At 42.3% G+C, this 22,513-nt stretch overlaps 2 protein-coding genes and 1 long non-coding RNA gene across 4 annotated transcripts; 2 read left to right on the forward strand and 1 right to left on the reverse strand.

Moving 5' to 3' along the window:
* Positions 1-385: 385 nt before the first annotated feature.
* On the forward strand, positions 386-4,470 carry LOC106808172 (ribosome-releasing factor 2, mitochondrial-like). The gene is made up of 6 exons (XM_014810766.1): positions 386-659; positions 1,062-1,188; positions 1,327-1,455; positions 1,760-1,883; positions 2,135-3,611; positions 3,934-4,470. The coding sequence occupies exons 1-6, from the start codon at positions 426-428 to the stop codon at positions 4,231-4,233; spliced, it is 2,391 nt and encodes a 796-aa protein (XP_014666252.1). The 5' UTR covers positions 386-425; the 3' UTR covers positions 4,234-4,470.
* An 858-nt stretch (positions 4,471-5,328) lies between these two features.
* Positions 5,329-8,429, reverse strand: LOC106808862. Its single transcript, XR_001393818.1, has 2 exons — positions 8,341-8,429; positions 5,329-6,095 (listed from the first exon to the last, which is right to left on the reverse strand). It is a non-coding gene; the product is annotated as an uncharacterized LOC106808862 (long non-coding RNA).
* Positions 8,430-8,703: 274 nt separating this feature from the next.
* Positions 8,704-18,936, forward strand: LOC106808848. 2 transcript variants are annotated; one of them, XM_014811737.1, is made up of 3 exons: positions 8,704-8,792; positions 16,946-17,073; positions 17,873-18,930. In XM_014811737.1, exons 2-3 carry the CDS (start codon positions 16,960-16,962, stop codon positions 18,779-18,781), a joined length of 1,023 nt encoding a protein of 340 aa, XP_014667223.1. In that variant the 5' UTR covers positions 8,704-8,792; positions 16,946-16,959; the 3' UTR covers positions 18,782-18,930. The 2 variants fall into 2 exon arrangements, with proteins under 2 accessions (XP_014667223.1, XP_014667231.1); XM_014811745.1 differs by lacking the exon at positions 8,704-8,792 and adding an exon at positions 16,719-16,771 and having other exon boundaries at positions 17,873-18,936.
* The last annotated feature ends 3,577 nt before the right edge of the window (positions 18,937-22,513 follow it).

Genomic DNA, 22,513 nt, shown 5'->3' on the forward strand with positions numbered 1-22,513 from the left:
TGCATCACGAATTGAACCAGTAGTAGCCACTGGTGTATTGCTATCTTATAGCATTACTAGAAATCTGCATGACCTTCAATCAAAAAGATAATATATAACCATGCAATGAGATCCTCTTCTTTAATAGCATTTGTGTCCAGAATTGTGAAAATGTATAGTGGCATGTGAAAACATGCGTGTTGTGCATGCAAAGTAATGTTAATAAAATAAAATAATGCGTTGTAACTAAGACTATATAACGCCTTCAGACATGAAGATAAAATATAATTGGAATGTTTAAAACTCAATTTCACACAAGGATAGGATGATATTTCTAGTGTGTTACTTGTGTTTCTTCATCTATCCATGTGGCAGGTATGTCATTTATGTGATGAAGTACAGAACATTTAGATAAGAGTACTTAGAACTTAGAAGTATGTGCATATATGTTTAGCTATCATAACTTTCCTTATGTATGTAGGGTTGAGAGCTGGGAGACACTGATGATGAGTGCTTTGGCCAGGCCGATTACGTTTGCAGTGATGCGTGCAATGAAAATAGCTGCTGCCACTTCAATTGCTCGAAGAAGTCTACGGCATCCAGAATGCCTGACCGTCTCGACAATTCTTCGAATGATGTCATCTTCAGTCCAGTCCCAGCAGAAGTCATCAACCAAACTGGTAAACCAGTTTTATACAGTATTAATTGTCATAGAAAATCCCAGTAATAGTGACGCACGTTCATCTAAGATGGAATGCAGAATCATTGGAAAAACTTCCATATACATCACACATGATTGCATAATCATTCTGTGTAAAAAAGGTAAAAAATTATTACTTAAATATTCTACCTGATAGCATGGATTCAGTATTAAAACATAATTTGTTGTTAATGTAGATGACATTAGACTAAAACCTAAAATTTAGATTGGATGCAGTGCTGATTGAATAATATCTTGCAGCTAGATTGTAGCATGGATACAATTACACATTACATGACCTTTTAGTGCAGAGAAGATGTCACTTCTAGATAAAATCTGAGTGATACTATTATCTATAAGCATTGATATTGTTTGGGTGTAGGTTCATCTGGAAGAGGATTCACAGTCATCACGGATCCGTAACATTGGAATCATGGCTCACATAGATGCTGGAAAAACTACGACTACTGAGCGCATGCTGTACTACTCTGGATATACGAAGTTTATGGGTAATAATCAGACCTGCACGTATATGAGATCAAATCATGGTAACAGATAACGGAAGCGAGCACATATTTATTGCTGTTAAATTCAATTTTGGGAAACGTAGACATAAAAAAGTAAAAGCATGTATATCTATCTCTAAGGTGAAGTGGACCATGGTGACACAGTGATGGACTACATGAGCCAGGAGAGACAGCGAGGAATAACAATCACCTCAGCTGCAATCACGCTATTCTGGAAAAAACACAGAGTCAATGTTATTGACACACCAGGTGATTACAATTATAAAGTTTATGGCATGCATTTATGTCAAAAATCACCAAAATATTTTCAGTTGATGTGCCAGTATGTGTATTAAGATGGACTACCTATATGCGTTTGCTGATATAAGTTTTTTTCAACACGATATGATATTTAATATTGAGAAATTTCACGTTTAAACATCACGTGTAAATCAGAGCAGCTGACCCTCAGCTATATTGCAATTTTGTTTGTAGACATATTTACTAATAAATCTATTATACAAATAGGCATATGTCAACATCCTAATGATTGCTTCGCTTTACAACACTGCAGGTCATGTTGATTTTACGCTTGAAGTAGAGCGTTCTCTGAGGGTGCTGGATGGTGCTATAGCCATTTTGGATGGTTCAGCTGGTGTGGAAGCGCAAACTCTAACTGTCTGGAAACAGGCAAACAGGTATTGTGGGCAGAGGTAGAGTGCAGAGTGCAGAGCCCTAGGAAATTTATATGCAATGTACAGGCACACAATTTATCCCAATTGTTACCTATACTTGCCATATAAGTTGACCCCTTCTTTGAACTTGATAATACGTTCTTGAGATCCTTGACTGATGATATTTCGATACCAGTAGAGTAAAGATTCAATAATACTTTTATGAGATTAGCAATTATTAATGCAGCTCAGTCTCTTCGATCTTGTGTTTAAAGGTACGGAATACCCCGCATTATATTCCTGAACAAGATGGATAAGAATAATGCGGATGTTAATCCATGCCTTCAATCACTCAAGGACAAGCTAAACTGTGTTCCCATACAAACCCAACTTCCCATTGGGAAGGGTAAAAACTTCCAAGGTGTTGTTGATCTCGTCTCCATGGTAGCATATAAATGGGAAGCCGGGAGTTCAGACGATGGACAAAGCTACATGCAGAGAAATTTGATGCCAAAATCTGGAGAGCTATTTGATAACGCGTTGGACGCAAGGAACAAGATGGTGGAATGTATAGCTGATCTTGATGATGGCATTGCAGAGCTATTACTTTCCCGCGAGGATGCGAACAAGATCAGTGCAGAAGAACTGGAGTCGGGAATGCGTAGGCTAACTCTTGCCAATAAAGGTTTTCTCGTCTTTCTAGGAAGTTCGTTCAAGAAGAAAGGTGTTCAGATGCTGCTGGACGCTGTTGTCAAGTATTTACCTTCTCCATTAGACAGAGACTACTCCTTTGCAAAGCATTATGAAGGAAACCTGTGTGCGCTTGCTTTTAAAATTGCCTACGACAAACAGAGAGGACTACTCTCATATGTCAGAGTATACTCTGGATCCCTGGCGAGCAAAGCTGAGATCTACAACATGAACCGAGACTGCAGGGAACATGTGCAACGAGTTTACGAACCTTACGCCGACGACCTCAAGGAAGTGCCTGCGGTTGCCGAGGGAAACATCGCCGTGGTTACGGGCATGAAGCATACGGTAACAGGTGACACGCTCGTGACAAGTGCGGTCGTTGCCAAAGCGGCTCACAGGAAGGCTCAGGTGAAAAACAAAGATGCCAGCTTGTCGTCGGTGCTGCCCGGCATGAACGTGCCCGATCCCGTGTTCTTTTGCACCATCGAGCCTGCATCTCTCTCACACCAGAAGCCTCTCGAGGTTGCTCTCGAACATCTCCAGAAGGAGGACCCAAGCCTTCACGTAACGATCGATGCGGATACGGGCCAGACCGTCCTCTCGGGAATGGGCGAGCTCCATCTGGACATCATCATTGACAGGATAAAGACGGAGTACAAGGTCGACTGCGACCTCGGTCCGCTGCAGGTCGCGTACCGGGAGACCGTCTTGACGGACGTGACGAAGACGCTGACGCTGGATCGCACTCTCGGCAATGTCCGACACCAGGTGTCGCTGACGCTGTCCTGCGTGCCGATGCCGGACGCGGGCGTCGTCACGTCGGTCCGACTTGTAAACACCAAGGACAGCAACCTGGGAACGATCCGCAGGGATCACCTACAGGCGGTGGAGAGCGGCGCCGTGTCAGCATGCATGTACGGTCCAATGCTTGGGTTCAAGGTCGTAGATGTCGGCTTGAGGCTCCATGCCATCGAGGTTGGACGGGGAACCTCTGTAGCCATGATTGCGTCGTGTGCGTCCGAGTGTGCGTCTCAGGCCCTCCGTGAGGCTAATATGCAGGTAGGGTCAAGAGTTCATCATAAACAGATTTTATAACTGTCATTGTGAGCTCTCGTTTGGATATTGCGTCGACAGTAAGCCAGAGTAAGCTCGTTTTTGAATACCTATCGTGCACTGAAAACGTTAGGGTGAGGCAGGGAATTATCCGAAAGCTTAGCGGAAAATCAATTTGCGTAATAGCGGAAAATAATTCGTGAAGGATGGTTAGGAGAATTGCACGACGAGACCATTTTCTGTGCACTCGGGGCAGGGTACATCGTTGAGATAAATAGCATATGGATGGTGATTTAGATAAACATTCGTCTCTCTGCTTCTCCTGCAGCTGATGGAGCCCGTGATGCTACTAGAGATCAGCGTCGAGGAGCGCCACCTACATGGAGTTATCGCCGACTTGTCGCGCCGGCGGAGTCACTTGTTGCAGATTGAGCCGCGTGCGAATTACCGCGTCGTGCACGCGAAGACGCCACTGTCGGAGCTGATGGGCTACTCGACGGCAATGCGCACTCTCACATCGGGAACCGGCAGCTTCTCGATCGAGCTCGATAGCTATCAGCCGATGACACACGACGAGGAGGGCAGGGTGTACGAGCGTGTGACAGGGTTCACGCGTCCCATCGGCTAGCTGGCTGTCCGTGCGTGTGTGCGTGCGTGCGTGCGTATGGTGACACAGAATGAACAGGGTGTGGGTGTACGAGCGTGTGACTGAGTTCACACGTCCCATCGGCTAGCTGGCTGTCCGTGCGTACTGGCGTGCGTATGGTGACACAGAATGAACAGGGCAGGATGTTCGAACGTGTGACAGGGTTCACGAGTCCCATATCAGCTAGTGGTGTGTTAATAAAAAATTTGTGCAAACACATTTTTTCTTGTACGCATAATTAATTCATAATGGTACAGTACATGTAAACAGCTAGATGGGGCTACCCGGGAAAACGGGTAAATCTCCTATTAATGATTCTGAAAAAATCCCACCCGTTTTTCAAGAAAATGAGATTTTCGTCTTTGATATTCCAAGGACGTGACTTTGAAGAAACATCTCTATGTTTAGCATTTTACACCAGTGATAAATTTGGGTAAAAATAGCCATCCTTAATAAGTAGGAATGTGGTTGTGTGCCCCAGAATGCCCCTCCTGTGGAGTGGCGTAGCCAGGATTTTTTAACAGGGGGGGCCGAAAACATCGAACTGCGCAAAATAGTGGATGACTTAATACTTTAATGGTTCCTCCGCCTCCCACCTCTCAGCTCTGCAATCTTTGTTATGCGCGCCATGCAAAGAGGCGATATTTTTGTTCGTTGTTCTCTGCTCCCATGATAAGTAACTGCATGTTCTGTGGCGGATCCAGGATTGCAAGGAGGGGGGTGAAAAAGAGGCGGGGGGGGTATGGGGGTCCTCCCCCAGAAAATTTTGAAAATATAGATCGCAGGCGATGGTATTTGAGGCACTTTTGAGTACATGTACAGCCTTCATTCTGACTACGACAATTCTCTTTTTAGTGGAACAATTCTTTTTTTTAACTTTCGGATCAACAGGGGGCCATGCATGGCCCCCTTTGCCCCCCCCCCCCTAACTACGCCACTGCTCCTGTGGTAAACAGCAGACGTAAGAAGACCGCTAAACATGATAGTTATGTAATAAAGACAAATCAACTAAACAAATAGATTGCTAACAGAAATGTACAATTTCACACGAATAGTATATGAAATCGTTAACCACTGATGAACATCACTTTGCATACTTTATTTTTTCCATCCAACTAATAGCCATGCATTGATCAAGTACAAACATGTACATCCAAATATGTACAAACCAAACATGTACATATGTACTTTTATTACAATTTAATTCGTATAATGTCAAATTTTACCAAGAATATCTTTAGCATTCTGTTTTTCCAGAAAATCTATTCACATTTCCTTTATTTCACCAATGTGTAATGTTTTGGAAATATTTTTCAATGTTTTCTAACGTTAATTTATATATCTATATATTTGTTTAAATTACGTTGTTTTTTTAATTAAGCAACCATACGGCACAGATCAGTAGGCCTACTACTAGATGGACAATAGATCCAAATCATTTTTCTCCCCTCAGAATTCTTTGTTTCGCGTCTTCATTCTGCTCGCCAATACTTTGTTTGAGTCTCTGGTGCCTCCTGAATACACTGTACTCTTTGCACCAGATAGCTGTCATCACCAGTGCACTGATACCGAGCGCTGCTACGACGCTCTTATTGTAACCAGCAAACCTGCCAGTGCTCTGAATAGGCATCGTCGAAACCAAAGAAAACTATACGCGCAGCAGTGCAACTTGTTGACGACTCGCGTGTGATGACGTCACTTGTTATCTCGTGTAGCTGATGTTTACGTAGCTTATGTGACGATGGCACTGCTGAGTTGGTCGGATCATTCCTGGTCTATACGTGTGTCACGTATATATGTCTTCGCAGATGTCTTCGCTCCTAAAGTTTCTTCAAAGATCGAGGCTGAAAGTTCAATAGTTGGGTTATACGTATTACCAAGAGTAGATAATAACACATGTGTATACATATATGTACCTCGGGTACATATCTGTAGTACCTGATACGACAACGACCACTTCAGCTGTAGTATGCAGATACAATAATGTAACGTACTCAACCAGAGTAGGGTTACAAAGCCCTCTTGTGGGGTATTTATTAGCTCATCTGACATAGTCAGATGCAGCTTGTAGAATCGCTTGATCGTCCGTCCGTCCGTGCGTCCGTCCGTCAACAGTTGGGCACAAATCTTAACCGCTCGACGTACGGTCACGATATTCGGGACGTGGGGGGGTAATCCGAAAACGAGTTCGGATGTCGAAGCTGGGGGTCAAAGGTCAAGAGCGTTGTAAATAAGGCGGAACATTCACTCCTTAACTAAGGTATAGGAGGAAATGCAGAATTGCGGCCACAAATCTAAACGGCTCGACCAGGCCTGGATCAGTCGGTGTATAGCATCATGTAGGAAAAGCCATCACTGTGCCGAAATTGGAGCGTCACAGGTCATAAGGTCAATGGGCACACGGCAGATTTTAGACATTTTCTGAGGACATGGTCTGACGAGCAATTGAAAAACTTTTTTGTTTTCAGCGGTTGACCTACCATTTTTATGGCTTTATTGAAAGGACCATGAAATGTGCTTTCCACTGACGTGTGATGAAGAGTAAGTGTCTGATAACCTTGTGACCTCAAGAGGAGGGATTTAAACATGGAATTGTTAACTGTTACTGTGTTAGAAAGAATTTGACTGCTGGGTTTTCTAGTAGAATCTATACATGCCTGGATGTATGAGGCTACAATGTCACTGAGTGAAATTTCAAAAAAGCTAAATTTTGCTTGAAAGAAAGGGTTTATGCTCCTTAAATCGTATAATTTCTATGGCATTCTGTACTGTCAGTGCTGTTAATATGCCACTGCAGTGGCCACTGCCAAGCTGCACCCCTGGTGGGTGATAGTAAAATTGGTGGTAGTTTTTGCCTGCGTTAATTAGGCTACAGGTGGCAGCTCTCAGCTGGCAGCCTGTAGGTAGGGTCAAACATGGGATTTGTTTCTCAAACGCTTTGGGAGTACCTGTGGTTGTGGAACGCTCCATGTTTACAGTTTGAAATTCCACACATAACATCTTACTTGAACAATGCTTTACTTAGGAGATAAATGAGATTGAGTTATATATGAGATTCTGTAGTGTACACTTATGAAATAGTTTGGAATAAGTCACTAGCACTCAAATAATTACCCAGGAGTGAGGCTGTGGATTTCCCAGACTTAATTTTCTCATCAAATTTTGGCACCAATATAGACGCAAATCAAACTGCATGCAGCGCCCTCTTTCGCACACTCAATATACTCTACTGTAGAAGGAGAATATACTCTATATACTCAATATACTCAATATACTCAATATACTCTACTCTCTACTGTAGAATGAGCCTATGAGCGAGAGCGCCATCTGTCGTGGAGTTTGGACGCAAATGTGTACGTTCTTGAGCTTATTCGGTCCACTAATCACTGGCCTACCTTGTTTTGTTTTTGTTTTAATAGGGTTAGGGTCACAATGCACCATAAAACATTAGTTTCAGGCACGCGATTTGTATCAACCAATGGGATTTGGGAGCCCGGAGTTATGCAGAATGCAGAAGGTTGCTGAAATGATGTGTACGCAACTGCGTATCTGCATATATCTGCGCCTAACAAAGGTGTCACTACGCACAACGTAAATGTTACGTTTATAACCGTAGCAACAGACCTCAGATGAGCCCAGACGCTCTGTGGCTCTTGTTGTATAGTACATGATACAGTTCCTGGAATGTGATTTGAACGTGAAATATACCGCGGCCAAGGTTAAAAGGACGGCCACAAGTTGTGCCCTGTAGACACACCGCCACCTTACTGTCCTTAGCCGCCGTAGCAAATCTGCGCCTTTACCAAGTTCAGGCTAAGGCGTTCAAGGTTACACCACAGCACAATTATTATTGTAATGAAAAGTCAAAATGCCAACAACTGTTTCTTTACACATCTGATTGTCTCTTTCGCTCTCAAACAAACGTGAAACAACGTTACGTTTACGTCCCACGTTACACAATCTTCCCGATAACTCCAGTCGCTGGAATTTCGCGGGATATTACCAAAGACTGTATATAACTTTATACGGTCTTCGATATTACAACCGATATTACCATGTCTCTATACTCGCCGCCTGTATAATACGTACGTGCAGTCGTCATACAGCGGCGATCAACAGACAGGCTAGACTGGCGCCATAGACGTCGACCACTCGGCGATCACACACTGACACAGTGGCGTGCGCGGTCGCGCACTGAGCACGCGTCAGAACACGGAGGAGGCAGATTACCGGTGACGTGCAACCTTCCCCGCCTACGCATGAATCGCATATGTGCGGATCGCATGTTCGGCGGCTGGCGTAATTCCTTAGCTGCACCTGAAGTGATATGTCGGCTGTGCGTTTAGTGCTGATCGTTCGGTTCGTTCCCACGTTTTAACGTGATTAGCGCTGTAATCCGTCTGACTTGATCCGACAGGAGATCCTTTTAATGATCAGTCAGTAATAAATTATAGGATCCTACTTGGAACAATTCTACGTTGTTCAAATGAGGAGAGTGGTCTAGCTGTTTGGATTGGACGATATACATGCTGATTTGGTTGGTGAGTACGAATTCGATATATACAATTATTCATATGTGAATATATTCATGCGAACAGCTACAGTGAAATACAAGTTATTGTTTAAGACTATATATAGGCTCGACATTAGATAAAGGTCGTAGGATGTCATGCAGTCATGAGTAATTAAGCTATAATTTTGTAAATATATTTTTGGGGGTATATGTCGATCATGTCGCCTGGCACACGTACGTAGAGTATATATAATATACGTATATACGTAATTAAGCGTCATTGTGTATTGTGGTGTTAATTCCCTAATTAAACTTATCAAAATAAAAATTAATTACGCTTTCATGTATTGAACTAGCTCTAGTACTATAGCCCGCGTTCGGCAGTTAATCGAACGCGGGCTATAGTACTAGAGCTAGTATTGAACCAGCTACCAGTACATACATATATCATCACTACATGTACTTTGATTTATTTAGGCAATTATCCATCATATACAATACATAGCATACTTTTATAATAAAATTTTGAATTCTTAAAATTGGATAATTATCAAGGATATATACACAAAAAGCATGACTAGCTTATTTACATTTTGGTCCTTGTTTTGCTATGCCTTGAATCTAACAATTACACTATACTATCACCATCAGCACTAACTATTGAAATATACGGATTTGTAGTTTTAATCGGTCATATAATGGTACATTCTCATAAGACGATACAAACTTTTCTTATGCCTAATTTCAACCGAATTCATTTAGCGAAAATCATACTCCTCTAGCTGCCTCTGTTTCTACATTTTCCATCAGCAATTTCTTAACACTATACTTAAAACTAGAATAAACAGAATTTGTCCTAACTTGCTGTTATAGAGAGTTCCAAGCTTCAATTGCAGTATAAGTAAAAAAGTTTTTTCCCACTGCTTCCCACCCTCGGTTTAAAAATAGACATCTCACCTTCCCTTGTATTGAAACTATGGACTTCTGACGTTAACATGAAACCTTCTGTCATATACTGTTTGCAGAAGGTTTCATGTTAATGTATCACCCCCGCGTTTGGTTCAAGGATAGAGATGATGTCCAGATTGAGACCTATGTCATTTTCGTAAATGTGGGGGTAGCCTCTTTAAAATCGACAGGGGAGTTCTTGAAGCTGTTGTTTGTTCATTTTCACCGAGAAACATTATGTGACTTTACAGGAAGTGTGGAAAAACCGCGTTTAAGCGACACTACTCGCCTGCTTCCGACTGTTTCTCACCATTGCTACGCGCGAGAATTTCCCGTGATGTTCCTGTGCTACGGCCCTCAAATGTATCTGCGTATTTGCGCGCGGCATTTACGCACTGATACTACTTGCTCTCCGCAGTAAATTACCTGGAAATCCGTTGATATTCGTCGCTTTTTCGGAAAGTCATAAATGAAATAAGAAACAGTCGGCCATTGCTGTTCACTGTTGTCTACTGCCCTCTCGCGGCCATGTGGTGATGTATGTGAATTCGCCCCCGCCCCCTCTTCCAGCTGCAGCTTGCTGCGCACATCAGTGTCGCTGGGCGCGCGTAAAGCCCGGCGCACACGTGAGTAATTTTACTCAAGTAAAATGACGCATGAGTCAAAATACTCACGCGTAATATTTTCAGCGTTTGCCGCACACGTGAGTAAAATTACTCAAGGAATAAGTGGTAATGCAGATCATGTGACTGCGCAGCCAATACTGGGCGCACAATGATTTAAACGCATGCACTGTGAGTACCACTGTTGAGTAAATTTACTCAGCGCGCGCGCACACGTTGAGTAAAATTACGCATGAGTCAAAAATTATCAAACACATTTGATATTGAGTAAAATGACGCATGCGTCAAATTACTTAACGAAAATCCGCCGCACACATGAGTAAAAAGACTCGTGCGTCATTTTACTTGAGTAAAGTTACTTACGTGTGCGCCGGGCTTACGGGGTAGACTGGTACTCGCTCCCACCTCGATTACTCATCGAGTAACTAAGCCATGAGGTGCGACCGGGTACCAGTCTAGCGTCGGGGGGGGGGTGCATACAGTGGGCATACTCACAGGCAGCTAACATCTGGACTCGGCTGCTGCCGGCTGCACCGCTGCATACATTCTTCCAGTTCTGTTGGATGCATTCTGTACATTAATTAATATATCTATCTATGTTTCCTAAATTAATCTTGGTTACACAAGGATGAATGCTTGCCTGTCTCTTTTCGTCCCTACTTTCATGTCTTTATATCACTCTCTATTATAACTCATGGATATTCCATTATATATATAGTTGAGGGTTGGGTTAGGGTCAGGGTATTAGGCAGGAATTTTTATTTTTAATTTTTAACTTGTTTACATTTGTAAATTTTAAACTTTTTCAATTCTTTGGCAGTGCAGTTTCAAAACGAACGTCCAAATCCGGCTGCACGCTCGCTGGCTAATACGCACACACACACACATACGCAGACATATAGACACCTAATTTATGCATTCAACGAATCCCCCCCCCCGCGCTGCCGCTGGCTGGTTGAGCATGTATATGAGTTCCTTCAGTAACAGTACTGTAATAGCTGATTCATTCATGCCATACACGTGATAATGTCTGCGAGTGGCTCCGTAGCAACCCGACACCCCTATTAAAGAATAACTAGTCCCATACAAACTCATTTACGTTATCGGCCGCGACGCGGCAAACGTTTCAACATTTCACCCGTAGGTACGCGCGTAGGTACCAGCCGGCCGCTGTACGTCCGACTCAATGCACATTTCAATTCATCTCCACGTGCACATTTCGCAACGTTCAACTTTCCACCTTTCCTGTTATCTCACGTTGCAATCACATCACCGCCCGCGCGTCTACATATATATAGCTATATGTATATATATCGGGAGCTAATAATGACAATAATTTGTCATTATTAGCTCCTGATATATATATATATATATCTACACTACGACTCCTTCACCGCATACCGCTACATGAATATGTATATACAGGGGTCGAAATTAAATTTTTATTATGGTATCCAATCGGGATACCAGGTATTGAAATCTGGTATCCCCTCCAAAGATCTGGTGTCCCATTTATTGGATAATAAATTTCAACAATTTTGGTATCCCAAATCTTGAAATATGCAATAATAGCATTTGAAAATTATTAATATGTAATGTAATTATAAGCCGCGCTCACACGTAGCAAGAAATTCGGTATTTAGCGTTCACACGAGGCAAAATGCGCGGTCCAAGAAATACGGTATCTAAACGGATCCGTATTTGTTGAAATACGCGGCTTCCCAGACCCCGAATAATTTGCCGTGCTTGAGAGATACCGGATCTCTTGTATCGCGCATTTCCTCGTGTGAACGCTAAATACCGTATTTCTGAAGCCGCCTATTTTTATAGACTGGTCCGCGCTCGACAGTTCCGTGTAACGCGAGTGGAACTGTCGAGCGCGGACCAGTCTACGTATTTTATTGGCAGTTGGTGCGCATTGCATTGTTTATTAGCTCATCTGACATAGTCAGATGCAGCTTGTAGAATCGCATGAGCGTGCGTCGCGTGCGTCGTCGGTGTGTGTCCGTCAACAGTTGGGCACAAATCTAACGCTCGACGTACGGTCACGTATTCGGACGTGGGGGTAATCCGAAACGAGTTGGATGTCGAAGCTGGGGTCAACGGTCAAAGGTCAAGACGTGTAAAAGAAGGGGGAACATTCCTCCTTAACTTAAGGTATAGGGAGAAATCACAGAATTGCGGCACAAATCTAAACGGCTCGACCTAGGCTCGTGATAGTCGGTGTATAGCATCATGTAGGAAAAGCCATCACTGTGCCGAAATTGAGGTCACAGGTCAAAGTCAATGGGCACAGGGCAGATTTTAGAAATTTTCTGAGGACATGGTCTGACGGAGCGATTGAAAACTTTTTTGGTTCCTAGCATTTTTATGGCTTATTGAAAGGACCATGAAATGTACTTTTGCTGACATGCGAAGAAGTAAGTGTCGTATACCTTTTGACCCTCAAGAGGCGGTTAAACATGGATTTGTTACTGCTTTAAAAAGAATTTACTGCCGGGTTTGCTAGTAGAATCTGATACATGCCTGGATGTATGAGGCTATCAATGTCACAGTGAAATTTCAAAAGCTAAATTTGGTTGAGAAGGTTTATGCTTTTTAATCGTATATTTCTATGGCATTCTGTACTGTCAGTTGTTACATGTAACGTATGGGCCACTGCCAGTGCATGTGGTGGTGTACTGTGTAATTTTGCCTGTGTTAATTAGTTACGGTGGCAGCTCTTATTTCAGCCTGTAGGCTTGCGTAGGTAAATGGATGAGTGCTTACCTATTCTGTCTTGCAGAATGTTGTTGCTACTACGTACGATGGGAGCTTCCATCTTTAATCTGAAGACACTTAACGTACGCGAATTCTCGTGGCAACTTTCATAACGATCCAATGAACATTCCTTGAGAAGGTTCCTGATACCATCCCTGTGCCTTCCACTGTTTCGGCATGTATGTGAACACATTTGGGACTAACGGGTTTACTAGAATCACCACTCCGCACACTCCACCACAGAGTCACCGCAGTAGACGTTAGATGAGCGCTGTCGCTATGCGGCACTTGTTAGAATATAGGATGGCATTTCTATCCCTGCAGTTGGATAGTGTTCTCAGCTATACCAGGAACTGGCTACAAGTTACCATCTCGCTTCTCAATACGTGGCTACAGTCGTAATATAGAGCCTGGTGAGACTAACCAGATCCTGCCTATATATAGCGTAGGCTATACGCATACACGTCACAACTATCACACCTATCTGACTTTCATTTATTAGAATAGTAATAATAGTATAGGCCCTACGATGGCATTTCTATCCCTGCAGTTGGATAGTGTTTCCCTATACGTGTACGGTGTACCAGGAACTAGCCACAGCGTAGCTCTAGTAGGGCTTACAGTTACATTGACTGCCGCCGGCAAGTGTACGCGGACTATAGTACTAGAGCTAGCCACAGCGTACCTTCTCGCTTCTCACTACGTGGGTCCAGTCCAGTGGGTCTCCGTAATATAGAGCCATCTGGTCGGGCTAACCAGGATCCTGCTTATATGTCGGAGTAATCATTATATTGGAGCGATATATATTGGTACCAATATCAATAATATTGGAGTAAACAAAAAAATACTCCAAGCCTATATATAGCGTATAGGCTACTCTTATACCAGGAACTATAGCCACAGCTAGGGTACCTTCTCGCTTCTCACTACCTTTCTGCAGTCGTATAGAGCCTAGTGGGGTTAACCATGCAGGAACCTGCCTATCTAATAGCCTTAGAGTAATAAGCTTATTACTCCAAGATATAGCGTACACGTTACAACTACAAAGTGTGCGGTCATAGCACGTGGCACATAGCGGCACATAGTGGTTCTCACACAAGTACAATGTAGCAATAAACCGATACAATATAATACAATACAATATATAAAGATAGAAACAAACAGACTTAGTACAGTGTAATAACGGTACTACGTATGCTTGTGGTAAATGTGTGGTTGTATTGTGGTAAGGATATGTTTGCGTGTGAGGGGACAAATAGCAGCGTGAAAGCGTTTAATTTATTACTTCATTACTATTAGCTGGAGTGAATAATCCCAAAGAGATTATTTATTCCTGCTATTGGCATTGTATGTATATTTTTCCATGGTGCTACGTGTACTTTAATGTAAATAATATGTGGTAACGTACCCGTAACGTTCTGCAAGCAAGGTTATCACACTTTCTTGATCTGTGTTCATTGTGTGTGAAGTATCTCGTGTTGCCCAGTACTAGTATAATCCTAACCCTAACAATTGGTGTCTATACGCTTTCACGCCCCTGCCATAAAACTACCTGGTATTTTCATTACCACATCTGTCTAACACTGGCTGATCGCTACTGGTCCAAATGACTAATATTACCAAATTAACGCGGACCTAGTATAGACTTCAGTGAAGTCACATCACGCGAACGTACGCCGGCGCGTGTTTTCTGTTGTTGTTTTGGGACTCGTGGTTCAAGTAGCGATCAAGCAAGCATCCAATGTAAAGAATATTCGTGCGCGCATGTAGGTGCATTTATGTTTACGTACGCATGTATATTCATTATGAGCCCGCGTCTACTCTTCTCGGAATGTAAACATGGCCATTCCCGTAATGACGTCAAAGGACACGCTATTTCTCCAATACTGCGTATCGCGGATAATAATGGGTATTTATCGATTTAGCAAAAGCTTTGTGCAGTCAAATGTGTTATGCAGCGGCGCCCTACACGTGTGCTTGCGTACGTGCATTTATCCATGCCCGTACATAATAGTTTCGTCAGTAACTACGACACCAGAATTCGTGTAGCATCTTTGATTTCGTCGCGATGATTGAAACGTCATCGCGTCTCTTTTAGATGTCACGCACGCGTTTTACGATAGTTGCAAGCACGATGCAAAAACTACAAGTGCAGCTGACCCTGGCACCTGTGTTGGTCATCGCGATCACACAGCTAAAACACGATTCTGCCAATCAGTATTTGCCGCTGTCATCGTCTACGTGTGCGCGGACCCACGAAAAGAAGCAGTGGGCAAGTCCCAAGTATTGGATCCCGGGATCCCATGTAGGCCAGAGCCTACATTTTTCGGCAGTTGTGGAGCAGTCGATGCCATATTTAGCGACTAAATGGGTCGACTTTCGCTGCAACTCTCGAAAGAATCGACCCATTTCCCTCATTCTGCACACGGGCGAGTCATGCGGCACGCATATCAGTATAAATGAACCATCTCTGAGCGGCGAGTGCTTCTGCTATGATCTGTTGTACTGTAGGCTGAGTGTAGCCAGACCACACTCGACTGTATAATGAATGGACACATTTATGAGACTGACATCTTAAAAAAACATGCATAGATCTATCAATGCAGTATGCATGGGGCATTCATTGGTTTGGCGAGTGGAGTGATTAAAAACGAGCCGTGCTTGAGGTGTTACCTAGAAAATGCATATAATTGTTCAGAAATTTGCTAATACGATTTAATAATGAGATTGTAATAACATTTGGAATAGGAATCATAATAGCAGTGCATATTATTACAATTTTCACTGGTAAATGACACACAACTGAACACACAGTCAATAATGTACGTAACACTGGCTTTATATACACATTATCTCCCATTATATGTACTCTTGACATTATACAACTTGGTGCTGTCTCTCTGTCTGTATGAGTCTGTCTGTATGTCGCTCTGTTTTATTTGGAAAGTACTAATGAGTAAACTAGATTTATAGCTTTGGTGACCATTGATTACTTGGTTTTACAAATTAGTGACTCATTTAGCAGATCTTTGTGATGTCTTTAGCTGCTCTGACTGAGTGTGGAAGTGCAGCTGAGAGGGTCTATGTCCCCCGGGGTACTGCCGGAACGTACCCTGGGTACGGTCCGGTATACCGGAACGTACCCTGGTACTATCTAATATGCCGGACCGTACCTCGCCTACTCCACTAACGAGTCTAGGGAGTCGCCTACGCCTACTCCCTAACCCTAACCCTAATCCTAACCCTAACCATATCAAATAGTGACCAGGAACGTTCCGGTATACCGGACCGTACCCAGGGTACGTTCCGGCAGTACCCTGGGGGACATAGACCCTATGAGCGGAAGTGCACTCGTGCGTAGTTTTTTCAGTTATGCAGCCAGTATTAAAAAGCTTCATAGACTGCAGTTTGATATCACTATGATTGGCCCAATATTTGATCCAGATTGCCTCTAGCAAACCTGTCTGTGTCGTGGCCCATGTGAACAAAACAAGTTCACAAGTAAACATGTTCTGCTTTTTATTGCTCTGTGGTTGTTATGTTTTGGCACTTGCTGTTTGCTTGTGTCCTTATTTTGTTTATATGCCGGGCCACGCTATTATTATTTGCTGTGCCTATTGCCTGTGAAATCCAAATGGCATCTCGGATGTAAAACCGGATGCAACAAAGCTATGAAGTACTGTAAATCAGTGTCTATATATAGGCGTGCATGGCAGCAGAGGATAGTGAAGTTTCTTAAACCCTATTTCTAGATCTATAACCGTGAAGCTAATCAACAGAACTTTTGTTACTTGATAGACTATTGCATGCAGTAGTACGGTATTGATTCAGTAATTTTCTGTTTATATAGCTTGGTGTCCGAGGATGATTATGCACAGAGGAGTGAAACGCAGGCTTGAGGAGGAGCTACGAGAAGATGCCACTAGTTATTCTTGCACGATGCCACAGATTATGTGCGTCAGTATGTGGAAGCTACAGGTATATATACAAAAACTTGTGTTATCTGTATCTATTAGCGTAGCACCAGGACATGTGCTACATGTATGGCAGATTTGTAGATTTGGCATTTTAATTTTCGAATCGAGTTTCTGTCATCTGGCCTTCCCGATCCGGGGGCTCTGTCACATCAAGCACCTTGATCCACATCTAGTTTAATTCTAGAAAGCATCAGTAAATGCAATCTTTTAACATCTGCAGTAAATTTTATAGTGAAGACCCAATTATCGATTATAAGTGAAAGTTGATCATTTGTTGCCACCGATTAGATAAACGATGATGAAAGTAAAAAATCAATAATTTATGTTAGTTTCTGGGATTAAGATCAGGGCTGAAAACTTTTATAGTGTTCGTTTACCTCTTTTGTTATGCAAATTTAACTGAAAAAGTGCCATTTTGCATTTATCCTGACAGTATAATACAGTATTTATCCTGATATTTCCTGAAGATTTCGTTCTATATGACCGCATGCTGTAAAACAGTGTCATACTCTTCTTCTATTATGGACTCTTGATATGAAATAACATAACAATATATTTACATACTTGTGTGTGTGTGTGTGCGTGCGTGCGTGCGTGCGTGTGTGGATTATAATAGATTATCGATCGGATAGGTGTAGTTGTTAATTGATTATGACATTCCAGCTGATTCCCATCAGTAGAATTTGATGGAACACATCGATCGGACAGCTGTAATGGCACAACAAGTAACATGTATACATACTAGAACATAGAGGATTTTGATGTTTTGCGTATGAAAATTAATCAACGTTCATTTTCAGGGTGTTCAGTATGAGCCAGAGTCCAACTTGCTGCGTTCTGTACTGATCTGCAACACACTCAAGCACATCGAGCGTGAGGTAGAGACGTTGACAGTCATTGAGTCGACTCCACACTTCCCGCCAAGGCTACCCTACGGTAACATTAGATCACCTGCAATGCAGGATCGCATAACGGCGGCAGCAGACATGGAGGAAAGTGCCGAGGATGGCAGTGATAGGCCATTTTCGTGGTCAGAAGATTCGTGGTGTGGTGGACCATCGGGTGGTGACAAAGAAACTAGTCTTGACGTTGGCAGAGAACGTGAAGTCCCATCGTTATTACCCCAACTGGAAAGTACTAAACAGTTTAATCTTACCAAGGTGGTGAATCACCAGATACTCAGTAATGGTTGTCAATTTCTGTCTGTTCCTGCCTTGAAAGCAGACGACGGGAAAGAGGGAGCCGCGCCACATTTGAATCAGGGTAATTGTGATCTGCCAACAATCTGCTACAGCTGCGTCTCTCCCAGTATCACAGTGCAAGGTGGTTTGTCTAGCTGCAGTACCCTGACGGACTCGGTAAATTGCCGTAGCAGTACTGACTCGTGTGGGGCTATCACATCAGTCGTGGCCAACAGAGTAGTAGTTCCAGGGTCGACTTTGACGTCAGGCGAAGAGGACAAACCACTGTTGACACTGCAATGGCCCTCCTCAGTCGATTTTTCGTCGAAGTCACTAATGAACTTCGGTGACCTTGACATGTCCTTGTATGACTATGATGCGAGCCTTCCCAGCCTGTCTCCAACAAAGTCTTCAGCATTGAGTGTAGAAGAGCTGTTTTCTGTTCCCTATGTTAACTGTCGTGGGAGTGAGAACCCGATCGATGACTTGGAGACAATATGGCAGCTGCTTGTCGGAGGGATGGCTTGAGTTCTAGGTATGGACATAATCTGAAAAGGACTTCACAGATACAGCTTTATATCTACGACTAAACTGTACCTTAATGTAAATTTGTGTGTGATAAGATTGTTAGGTTGTTTTTTTTCTTCAGAGATATATAATAATAGTGTGTGAAAGAGAGAGAGAGAGAGAGAGAGAGAGAGAGAGAGAGAGAGAGAGAGAGAGAGAGAGAGAGAGAGAGAGAGAGAGGGAGTGGAAGTAAAAGCAAGCAAGCAACCAAATGACGGCATATATGTCATGCCATGGTATGGTCTGCATGGGGCTGGTCCAGAAAGTTGTACGCTTGCCATGACCTGACCAGCTCAGTAACAAACTAACAATATTATGGACTCACTCATATTTTTTTAGCTTTTCTCTTATAGCTTTTCTTTTAGGAACAAAAAACCGTTTTGACTACCAATCCAGTCTCATGGCATGGGTCACAGTAACGAGACAATTTATTTGGACCAGCCAAAGTTGGGTATTTCTGAAAGTGACTGTCAGAACTGAATTAATTATTCAAATGTTTGAAGTGTTCATAGAATGCGCCCCTGTTATTTTCAAAGCATGAAGTAGCCCTGTGAATTGGTATATTATATTTGCTATATATTATTTATTGTGTAAATCTAACATGCACATGGAATGAGGTGTTTGCGTGAATGTTGTCTTTCTATGAAAGTTATTTATATAGTTTTTATATATATATGTAATATTAAGAAATGTTATTATTACTACTGGTAAGAGTATATGTGCACTGTTATATGTAATGACCAACTGCATGGCTAATACCAATTAGATTTTGGTAGGCACACCTAATTGCCCACTCGAAAATAGCTGGCATTACAAAAGCAGTGGATTCTCCGCACAAATCAATAGCGAAAGAGACTATCGGATGTTAATTTTGAAAATGGGGTAATTCCTAGTTTGATTCCAAGGTAATGATTTTCGTCACGTGAGTGCGATTATATGTAAAATGGTCACGTATAATTACTGCTAATGAGACTCATAGTCTTCCTCATGTTATATTTCATAACATGGGTGCATAAAGTTCGACTTGATTTCGAATAGAAAAAAAGTTATTGCGATAATCACTGAATGATATTTGAGGGGTGGGGGTGAACTGACTTCATGAATCACTGATAAGCAACCACATGTTTTAGCCACAGGAATTTTTGCACTTAGTCGGGGGAAGGGAAGTTAGAAGGGGTGGTGGCACTAAATGCGATAGGTGTAGTGATTTCTCATCCGGGTGTTCTGTGAGAGAGGAAAGACGCGTCATATGCTGAGTAAGTCTCAGACAGTATTAGAAACGTGACGCATATATATGCAGGCTGCAGCAGTATCCAGTATGGGCGGTTAACTCATTCTGATTCAATCCCTGACTAGCGTACAGTGTGAGTGATACTTCGTCTCCCATAATGATAATTATATATAGGAGTTAGTGTGAGAGCTCCCTCCAAAGGAACTTTAATTATAATCAGGAGGTTCAAATATGAATAATTGTAATATTATTATGTTGGGGTGCAGTCCCATAATAGTAACAAATTACGGGATGGAGGCGTTTGATCATGCATATATTGATGAGCTCTGAGAGCTATATATAAATGTATACGTCAAAAATTTGAACCGCACGTGCCACAAAATAGGCGCGGATGAATTTTTGAAAGGTTTTTCATAATACACTATAGCTCCTACACATAACTTCTCTCATCGCATCTGTGAATTGCAGTTTTCTACAAATCACCGTAATGTAATTCAATTGGACTTTGTACTATATTTTAAGAAGTACGTGGCACTTATAGTGGCAGATAAATGTTAGTTGTTGACACAATATATGTGGTAGTCATGATTATACACATAGGCTGATAGTGCTCAATACAGAAGTAAAATGTACTTGTATATAAAATGAATTTAGGATTAGTGCAGTCCTGCTATATTTAAAGTTGAAATGGAAATGAACGTGTTTATTACATACGTGTTATTACATATAGTTATATACATTTTGAGTTGGATAAAAGTCGGTTAACTTTATAGGGGTAATAGCTGCTTCCTATGGCTTTTGCTGATTAGTGATAGCTCCCACCCACTTCACGCAGACAAACGCCAACCGAATTTCTTTCGTACTACATGTATTATCGATTTAAAAGGCACGTAACTAACCGTCCCTAACAAATGTTTTCATATGTTAATTTATCGAAATGTCAAAAATAATGAACCGTGTGGCCGGTTTTTGTCCATTAGACGACGTCATACGTGGATTCATCAGATAATCTATGTATATCAGTAATCTAATATCGTGATGATAAAATCTGTACTGCTATATTGCCACTTCATTCTAATTTTCAACTAGATATATAGAATCATAACACTGTCCACGCCAAGTTAACCTTAATACTGCCCGTAGGGTCTATGTCTCCCTGGGTACTGCCGGAACGTACCCTGGGTACGGTCCGGTATACCGGAACCACAGGCACTTGGGACAGAGTCAGTAAAAACTGAAAATAATATGAACGCACATTCACAAATCGTACCCCTTTGTTACAGTTCCACTGTTGCGACACTGTATATCAACTTTGCTTCATAAAAACCTATGTAAAAACTAACGCCGAACGCTCCCGCACTCGCCGCTGCGAGTGTGCTGTGACGCTAATCGCTATGATGATAATATATATATATATATAGAGTATTATCATATATATATGTATTATATATATATACATATATATATACTACTCTATATACTAATCTATATACTACTCTATATACTACTCTATACATACTATATATATATATTATCAGGATATTATCATCATAGCGTCACAGCACACTCGCAGCGGCGAGTGCGGGAGCGTTCGGCGTTAGTTTTTACCAAAGTTTTTATGAAGGAAAGTTGATATACAGTGTCGCAACAGTGGAACTGTAACAGAGGGGTACGGTAGTAGGGCCTATTTGTGAATGTGTGTTCATATTATTTTCAGTTTTTACTGACTCTGTCCCAAGTGCCTGTGACCGGAATATACCCTGGTACTATCTAGTATCTAATATGCCGGACCGTACCTCGCCTACTCCACTAACGAGTCTATAGACTATAGGGAGTCGCCTACGCCTACTCCCTAACCCTAACCCTACTGCTTAGTATTGCTAATGCTAAATTTCTCTAAAAGGTCATACGATTGTCCTGAAGTTATAGCAAAAATATCAGATATAAATATCTATGATTATCATTAGTTGCTGGTGCAGTCGCACATCTACAAACAGCCCCTCGCGCCACCATCGAGGCCTTCCATGCTTTTCCAGCACTGCCCCTGTGTTCCTCTAATCTCGATTTATTAGTTTCTGTGTGCGCAGTAGCTGCTAATCGTACGAATATACGAACGTACGAATGCTGGCGTGCACGCAGATTCATAAACTCGGCGACGAGAACACATTTTTATAACAGAAATAACTAAATCAGTAGGCAAGTTCTTGTTATATGCAAAATCATCACCCCCTAAATCACATCGCATTGCGCAATCGCTAACGATATCGTCATTTATACACACATTTTCTGCGGAATAATCAGGTTCTATCTGGTCTTGCAATATTCGATCGCTGTTCCTTCCCCCCCGCCCTAGCTAGCGCACGCTTCGTGACCTTTTGCGCCAGCTGGTGGAATCCAAAGGCCGCTGTGTTACCTTGCTATTTTCGTGACGCACTCGGATAGTTTTTGGATGACTCGTAGTT

Source organism: Priapulus caudatus, unplaced genomic scaffold (genome assembly GCF_000485595.1).
Source record: "Priapulus caudatus unplaced genomic scaffold, Priapulus_caudatus-5.0.1 Scaffold13, whole genome shotgun sequence".
NCBI classification, from domain to species: domain Eukaryota; kingdom Metazoa; phylum Priapulida; class Priapulimorpha; order Priapulimorphida; family Priapulidae; genus Priapulus; species Priapulus caudatus.